At 39.1% G+C, this 8,982-nt stretch overlaps 1 protein-coding gene across 1 annotated transcript in view; it reads left to right on the top strand.

The window, feature by feature from the left end:
- The first annotated feature begins 159 nt into the window (after positions 1-159).
- ASPM (assembly factor for spindle microtubules) overlaps positions 160-8,982 on the top strand; it is a 29,499-nt gene continuing 20,676 nt past the window's right edge. The window contains exons 1-9 of the mRNA XM_042808091.1: positions 160-518; positions 2,212-2,355; positions 2,704-4,063; positions 5,587-5,688; positions 6,440-6,586; positions 7,446-7,691; positions 7,847-7,914; positions 8,454-8,595; positions 8,674-8,804. Of these exons, the coding sequence (XP_042664025.1) occupies positions 231-518; positions 2,212-2,355; positions 2,704-4,063; positions 5,587-5,688; positions 6,440-6,586; positions 7,446-7,691; positions 7,847-7,914; positions 8,454-8,595; positions 8,674-8,804 (2,628 nt within the window). The 5' untranslated portion in view covers positions 160-230. The remainder of the gene's footprint in view (positions 519-2,211; positions 2,356-2,703; positions 4,064-5,586; positions 5,689-6,439; positions 6,587-7,445; positions 7,692-7,846; positions 7,915-8,453; positions 8,596-8,673; positions 8,805-8,982) is intronic.

The raw sequence follows: 8,982 nt of genomic DNA, 5'->3' as shown, positions 1-8,982 counted from the left end.
CCTGCGTGGGGGCGGGGCCAGCGCCTGCGGCCCCGCCGAGGTCGGGCCGTTTAAACCAAACGCCCAGCGCTAATTGGCGGAGGCGCGAGGGGGCGGGGCCGGGCCGCGCGCGGATTGGCGGGGGCGCCGGGTTTGAACGGGCGGGCGGAGGTGTGGCGGTTGTTGCGGTGGCGGGGCGTTGAGCGTGTGGGGAGCTGGAGCCCATCCCGCCCGGGGGTCCGGGCCCGGCCATGGCTGCGGCGGTAGGGGAGCCGAGCTCCGCCGCCAGCCCGAGGCGGCGGCGATGGGCCGCGCGGCGGGGCGAGGAGGAGGAGGCGGAGGAAGCCGCCGCCGTGCTGGTGCTGAGCCACTTCTCCCGGCCGCCGTTCCTCAGCTTCGGCAGCGTGCGCGTTGGCGCCTCCCGCACGCGCCTCCTGGGCGTCGAGAACCCCAACGCGGAGGACACTGAGGTGGCCGTCGACCGCTTCCCGGCGTCTGCCCGGGGCTTCAGCATCGAGCGTCGCCGCTTTTTTGTGCAGGTACCGGGCGGGGGGCCGCGAAGCTGCGGCGGGGAGCGTGGGTGGGTGGTCGGCCCGGTGTGTGTGAAGGTGGGACGCGCGAGGGGACGCTGAGGGCGGGAGGCGAAGTGGGGGGCCGGGCCGCTCCCCGCTGCAGCTGCTCGCTCGGCGGCGGCAGGGAGAGGCCCTCCGCCGGCCGGGGGGGAGTCTCGGTGCCGCCGCTTTGCAGCCTAACCCTCCCCAGGGAGAAGTTACGCGTCACCTGGCCGCGTAAAACTACGTTTTTGGGTAGCCGGTACCCCGGGAGCTGCTCCCCCGTCGTAGGTGGGTTTGTGGGTGCTGTGTTCGCGTCTCGCGTTCGTGTTAGAGGGGAAGAGCTGGAGCTTTCGGTGGCGGGGTTAGACCTACCGGCGCCTGGGGGCTGTCACAGGATATGAAGGCAGTAAGTCCTGGCTCTGCACGGGGATTCTTGGCAGCAAGGTGCAAAAAGGAAAAAAAAAAAAAATGTTCTCTGGGGATGTGGCTTTAAAGACAGAGGCAGAAGAACTGTTCAAAACGTGACTTCAAAAAGTTGGAGGGCATCTGTTTAGTAAAAAGGATGAGGGAATTTGTTGTGAAGAGGATACTAATTCACTGTTGTGCATGTTAATTAACAGTACAATAGAGACTAAATCAGGCTTAATCTAGGAATAAATCTTTATGATTGCCAAGGAAATATAAACTGGTTAATCCAGTAGATGCCGATTTTTAAAAGGACAATTTAGATAAATGTGTATGGTCATCTAGGCTCTACAGAGGCCTTGTGGGAGTGGAAGAAACTCTCTGGGGAGCTCTTGGAACAATGTGCTTGTAAAAACAGACAGAAGTCTCACTGTGAAGTATTTGAATAACAAGTTCTTGTAGTACTTAATGAATACTAACCATTGTTGACCGGCATTGCTATATAAGCACATATTGAATTAGTTTGTATGTTTTCATTAAGTGCATCACCCCGAGGAGGTGAAGTCCTAATTCAAATGTTCAAGAGATTGGTTATTTTCACACTCTCTGATTTTTGTCCAAGGTACTACTATCCTTTGATCTGTTAGTATTGACATCAGCAGAGCACCAAAATGAGTCAGTAGAGGTCACTGTTCATGAAGAACCTTTACACAGATCATATGTAGCTTCACAACTTCTTGTTTATTTTCAGTGTCTTCATTTTTGTTCACTGAACTTGTGTGTCACATCTCATCTCTGCAGGTCATTTGACACTTACTTAGCTAAGGTCCTAAAAATTAACCTCTGATTGTTAGTCCAAATGTAGTTCTCTCGAAATTACTTCAGAGGACTTATTTGGTTAATATGTAAAAAAAAAAAAAAAAAAAAAAAAAAAAAGTAATTTCTTCAATTTACTTTTACTCAAATCTTGACCTTGCTACTATGTTATATCTATATGTGTTCCTTCTTGCTTTCCATTATTATTTCATTAAGAGGTATATGCACTTTAAGAGTTACATGCCCTTTTAGTAAGACATTTTTGATAAAGGTTGCTTAAATTCGATGTCAGAAGGGAAAATGACATTTAAACATTTAGCAATTGTTTATCATTTCATGTTGTCAGAATATATGTTACTTCTGTATACCACTTCTCATTTGAATTGATTACTCTATCTTTGATGTTACGTAAGTGTAGCAAAGTGCTAGATCTTAAACATTTATTTTTCTCCAATAGTCAGGACAAAGAGTCTTTGTTTCTGTAACATGGACACCGTTAGAAGAAGGAAAAGTCAGAGAACTGGTAACTTTTATTATCAATGGCGTTGTAAAGCATCAAGCTGTGCTCCTGGGTGTTGCTGAGCAGCCTCTGAAGAAAAAAGTGAGTGTATGTTTATTATGTGTCTTAATTCTATTACTTTGGTATAGCCGAGACAGATACTGTTTTTATTAGTAGAAAAATCAGTGATAAATGATGCTGTCTGTGGGAGTGGCCATTGTCTTCAAAGTTTTTCAACTGGGTTAGAAAGTAGATAACTGGTGCATTGCAGCTTAGAGAATAAAACTAAAGCATGAGCAGAAAAGCGGTTTTCAAGTCTAGAAATAATTTATGGTGAATTTTGGACTCTGTTCTATTTATAGCACTTTTAGACTTCAGTAATATTTACTTGTACACCTAAAAGTATGTAGAAAGTCATCATACTAACTTTTATTTATGGTTCTTTTTCAGAAGAGTCTTTGGGATACTATAAAAAAGAAAAACTCCTCAGAAAGAAATGCTTCAATAAAAGTTAAAAAAAGTACTTCAAAAGTTAAAAACATTAATAAAACCTTTCAAGTTTCCCAGAAGGTGGATAGACTTAGAAGCCCACTGCAGCCATGTGAAAATCGGAACTCAGTGCAAAATAGTATATCCCCAGAAAATGAGTCTCTTGTTGGATTGGAAAATAAATTGCCTATATCTCCTATTGCATTGATGCCAGAGGAACATCATAATACTGTTTGCACACCACTTGCAATGAGAAGATCTACTACGTTCTCAGATATTGCTGCCACTGTAGGTGAGCAGTTCTTACCTGAAATAGACAGCTGTAATGTCAAGAAATTTGTTAATGAGCACATTGAATTAAAATCTGAACGTGCATACAGTTCTACTGGATTAGCACAACTGCCAATTTCAAACAATGAAGTAATTCTTAATTGTACACTCTCACCAGTTTGCACTCCAGAGCACTCGGCATCTGTGCCTGTTCTAAGTACAAGGAGAATTTTAAGTCCAGATTCTTTTGTAAATGACAGTTATCAAGCGGACATAGATATAATAGAGCAGCCTGTTCCAATTCTGTCACCTGATCAGTTTGTGAAAGACAACTTGTCAGATAAGCAGTTAAAGACTCCTAAACTTGAGGCAGCTTTAGTATCATCTACTGCAGAGACTACTGTTGTAAAGAACTTCCTACCCTCAAAATGGAAAAAAAGTAGAGATGTAGAGGAAAAACCACATGTTCATATACAACACAACTTAAATGAAGTCTTTGAGATGCATAATTTGGAATCACAGGTACTGCATTATGACAAACCCAAAGAAAATCACATCAGTTTTCCTTCCACAGAGGAACTTCGGATTCAGAATTCTTCCAGGAGAGAGCAACCAAAAAAACATCCAGTTCTTTCTGCCACTGTCATAAAAAATAAGCCTGATGCCGCTGAAGAAAAAAGAATGGAAACCCTTCAGCCAAAATCTAAAAAATGCCTTAGTAAAGCAATAATGGAATGTGCTAATGTGGTGCCTGTACATACAAAAGCAGAAATATCTAAATACCTTCCAGTTATAGGTCCCATTTCATCTGAAAATAAGTGTCACAACGACAAAGTAAATTCATTTCCTACTGGATCAACTTCTTTGTGTCGTAAGAGGAAAAGTGAAATATACGTAGAAAACAGTAGAGTTACAGCTCCAGTGTATGTGGAAGAAGTGGAAAGAAAAAGAACTCTTACATTTAGTGTGGACAATAAAACACATACTGCTATGAAACCATCAGTGTTCAAACCCACCAATCAAGAGAGAGTAGGGCAGAGAAAGAAAACTGGTGAGCAGTATTTTCTTCATTTACCACTTTCTGAAAGATGGCTCTGATTATGAAATTTTTGTAGCAAACTGAACTGTCTAGAACAGGTTGGAATATTTCACATCTCTGAAATGTGGGCCTTTGCAATTTGTTAGATATGTACATTTTAAAAATTTGAAAACTAGGTCAGAGTTTTGGTTATGTAATTGGCCTCAAATTTATTTTATTCTTTTGTAAACCTTGTTAATGACAGTAGCAGGAAAAGTATCTGGTAGCTCTTGAGCAGAGCCCTTGTTATGTAATTCAAATTTACTAGAAACTTAATGCATGAGATTTCAGTCATATGTACACTTATCATTGTAAATATTTGACTTGGTTGCTGTTGTCACCTGTTTTCAAATGTGTAGTTCCCAAGTCTTGTTCACTCTGTCTGCTTTTTACTGTCTGTAATTAGCTTGTTGTCAGCCCTGTGTAGATTTTTCTACATTTATAGTTTGCTAGTACTTTGTTGCCTGAAGATCAGAAGAAGTTGACTTCTTGTATATCAGTGTATTTTGTGGGGTTTTTTAAATGTTCCATTCCTAAATATGCTCTGGAATGAAGGTCTGTAACTGAAAGAAACATTTAATTTGCAGAATCTTCTTGCATTCCCTGAAATTTAACAGGCAAAATTCATCATGGCTTTCAGATCAAAATAACATATGCTGGTTTTCGTCAGTTCGAATGACCTGTTCTGTGATCTAGATTTGATTTGGGGCTTTCAGAAATGCAATTTGATTGCAGGCTTCTTAAGATAGTCTCCATAAAAACATAACACATTAACGGTGTTAGTGTGCAGCATGAAAAGCTGTGTTATCTACCAGGTTATTTCTATTCATCATCAGGGTAACGTTATGGACTGGACAATGAAGTATTCCATGAGCCCCAAATTACTTTTGTGTGTCTTAATCCTAGTTGTAAAACACAACATAACAAAATGATTGCACTAAAAGTGTGTATTTTTGTGTCGAGAGTTCAGAAAGCCTAGATGTGAGTTTTTTCCTTGGGTTTTATTTAAGTCCTCCTACTGCTGCGTGGTGGATAGTATTTATTACCTAGTGCCTTGATGCCTAAACTAAACACAAGTCAGGCTGCTCTGAGATAAGTAACAATGTAGTATGCAATCCAGCTGTGGGAAGAGGTAGGTCACACCCTAGATTTCATACCTCTTGCCCCAGATGTTTATAGAATATCCACTTTCACATGTTCTAATGAATGTTTTTACCCATTAGCGTAGTGTTTCTAGCCATATAATAATGAATTGTAAACAGTATTCCTTAGTGTACGGAAGAACTGTGAAATAAGACTTATTTACTCTTAACTATTTTTCTCTTTTAATCGCAAACTGGTTTGCTTAACTTTTTCCATCAATAAAAGATTATTGGTATTTTGTATCAGTTCATGGGGAATTAGTCTATTTTCATGCTTTATAAGTGATATGAACATTAATCTATTAACTTGCACTGATGTATTTGTTGTTGATATTTGTGTGTTAATGCTTGTAGGTTCTTCACTTCAGAAAGCATCTAAAACTACCAACAGAATTAGTAAACCTATCCCTGGATTGGCCCAGTCTCACCTGATATTTGTGAAACCACTGAAAACAGGTAGGCAGACTTCTGGTATTTAGTAAAACAGTATACACTGAACTGAATGTCACAATTGTTATACTGGTAGTGATTGGTAAGACCCAACTGGTTAGAGTTCAGATGAAATAGAAGATTGTACCTACAGTGAATCACTATCTAGTAGAAAAATATATATAACCTTTTGTGTTCCATTTTGACTACTCATAAATAAGAAAATTGATTGCAACACATGTCCAGCTGAAGGTAAATATTATTTTCCTCCAGTTTTTCCTGTAAGTGTAAAAGCTACATTACAGATTTTTTCCCAGCTGATGGGTATCAGTGAAATGCCTCTTCTATATCTGATAACATTTTAATACAACAGAATACCTAACAAGGGAAAACTTTCTACCAAAAAGATACTAATTTTGCAGAGCTAATAATACTAAGTTGATCTGATCAGAAAAATGTGTCTATAAAATGATTCTTCCTGGATGTTGTAATCCAGCTCAATTTGGTTTTGCCCCAAGATGTAAATAGCGAATGGCCTGGGTTCTAGAAATCTTGTCTTTGTTCTAGTGCTTTAATAACTTAATCCATGTTTGGTGGCTGAAATTTATTTAATGGTGGCTGATCTGCAAGTCACTGAAGATTCTAACAATCTGCTTTTTTCTGCTGTAGTGCTAAATGGAATGTGAAGTGTTAAACTTGTCTGCAATGAAATGTATATTGGTTATCAAACATTTCAAGAACTGCAGGAACTTACTTTTTCTTTTTTCTTTTTTTAAAGTCATCCCTAGGCACCCAATGCCTTTTGCTGCTAAAAACATGTTTTATGATGAACGTTGGAAGGAGAAGCAGCAACGAGGTTTCACCTGGTGGCTAAATTTTGTACTTACCCCTGATGACTTCAGTGTAAAAACAAACACCTCACAAGGTAAGAGTGCAAGAATTTTCACTTTGTTTTTTAATGTTCTTAAACGTTATATAATGTACTTATTAATGAATAGTAGTACTACCTTGACACTAGTCCCAGCTCATTACTTTAGTTTGTGTAACATTAAGCACTTAGATAAGAGTAGATTTTTGAGTTTTAATTTTTATGTGTCACCCGTGTTTTCCTTTTCAGCCTTTGACTCAATACTGTGATAACCATAAACCAAATATTTGGTAATGTGTTTCAGTGGCTGTTATGCTAGAAAATATGGAATCTACTAAACCAAAAGCAGTTCTTGCCTTGGAGATGGTGCTGTCCATTGCAGCAGAATTTTATAATCATCTAACCCTGTTCAGAGTCACATTTTCCACTTGTGATAAGTGTGGATACCACACTTGCTCACCCCAGGCACAGCATACTACATACCTGAATGGGGCGTATGCTCTGCAACAAGAAATACATGTTAGAATGTGGCTGTGGCACTCCTTAGTGGGTGTTGAGTGGGGAATCCCCACCTGCTGAAAAATATGATAGCTGTCACTTTACTAAAATGCTAAAAGTACCTTTTCCATACCTTGGCTTCAATCTAAAAAATTGAAGATGGTACAGTTGATCTTAAAACTGAATTCCTAGCACTACTCACTTAGGAAAAAAGCGCTGTTATATTAAATATTTGACTAATATGCATGTACTTGCCGATATATGTTTAGTGCAACAGCTGATAAGCTTCCTGAGGGATAAAATCATTAGTCAGAAGGAAAATAACAAAATGGAACTAAGAGAGGAAAAAAAATGAGGTGTCAAAAAGCTACCTTTATTTGAGGTGTAAATTGTGTACGTTTTGTGTGTGTTTAAACAGTAAATGCAGCTGCTCTTATCTTGGGAGAAGAGAACCATCATAAAGCCAGTGTTCCTAAAGCACCAACGAAAGATGAAGCATCTCTAAAAGCTTATACAGCTCGTCGTAAGCTAAATAAGTTACGACGTGATGCTTGCCGTTTGTTTACATCTGAAACAATGGTTAAAGCTATTAAGAAGCTGGAAGTTGAGATTGAAACTAGTCGTTTGCTAGTTCGTAAAGACAGACACCTCTGGAAAGACGTAGGTAAGAATACTAAAACTTTGAATCCAGTCTCTCCTTGTAAGCAGAAAAGGATTATTCACACACTGAATTGATTTAATCTAAAATTGGTTGATAGAAATTTTTGCTATAATATGAAGTGTTTAGTGGATGTAATATTACAAGATGCTCTCTTGCAGGAGAGAGGCAGAAAGTCCTTAATTGGCTTTTATCTTACAACCCTCTGTGGCTGCGTATAGGTCTGGAGGTAAGTGCAGAATTTATGGCCTATAATCAAAGTTTAAAGGGCATAGCAATTGTGGTTTTGTTTTTTTTTTTTTTTTGTGTGTGTTTTTTTGTTTTCGTAGGGGATGTTTTGGGCTTCTTTTTTTCTAATTCAGATAGGTTCATTTCAGTTATAGCATGTTTACATCTCTTTCAAATTATTACAATTAACTTGCTTTAAAAAAGTTCTTACCTCATTAAAAAGGCAAATATTAAATCAAAGAAAGTAGAAGTTAACTCCCTGACCATTAATACATGTGCAGTTTCCCATCAGTTTCACTCTTCACTAAACTGGTTGCTTCTTCAGATGCAGATGATCATACAGATTTTAAAATGAGACTGGATTTTCTTAAGTTTTCTTTGGTTTTATCCTTCAGTGACTGATTTGAAAAATTGATTTTTTGGAGCTTAATTACCATGTACTACTTCACAATTTCAGTCATGTACGTTATTCAAAAAAACCTTTAGAGTATTTAAGGTAATTTTTAATGGTTCTACTTTTTTCCCCTCCTTTCATATTAGACTGTCTATGGAGAACTGATAGCTTTGGAGAGTAATAGTGATGTTACGGGTTTAGCAATATTTATCCTTAATCGCTTGCTTTGGAACCCTGACATTGCAGCTGAATACAGACACCCCACTGTGCCTCACCTTTACCGAGAAGGTAACTAGTATTTCCAAAAATATGTTATTTTTAGCACTTAGTTTTTGAATTATTACTTAATGGGTTCTACCTTTCTAGGTCATGAAGAAGCTTTGTCAAAATACACACTGAAAAAATTGCTGTTGTTAGTTTGCTTTCTGGATTGTGCCAAACAGTCCAGAATGATTGACCATGACCCTTGCCTCTTTTGTAAGGATGCTGAGTTCAAGGTGAGAGAGCTGTGATTTGATGTCTCACTCCAATATTGTCCTAAGACTCAATGTAGAAACATTAATTTATTTTTTTTTAATCTGACCATGTACTTGTCTTTAACAAGTCTTGATTGTTCAGCCTTTGGCATGAACATTCTCAACACATCCTCTTATGTTGATGTAAAGGAATTCCCAA

Source organism: Tyto alba, unplaced genomic scaffold (assembly GCF_018691265.1).
Source record: "Tyto alba isolate M040663 unplaced genomic scaffold, T.alba_DEE_v4.0 Super-Scaffold_1000006, whole genome shotgun sequence".
In the NCBI taxonomy this organism is placed as follows: domain Eukaryota; kingdom Metazoa; phylum Chordata; class Aves; order Strigiformes; family Tytonidae; genus Tyto; species Tyto alba.
This window is presented reverse-complemented; position numbering and strand designations above follow the sequence as displayed.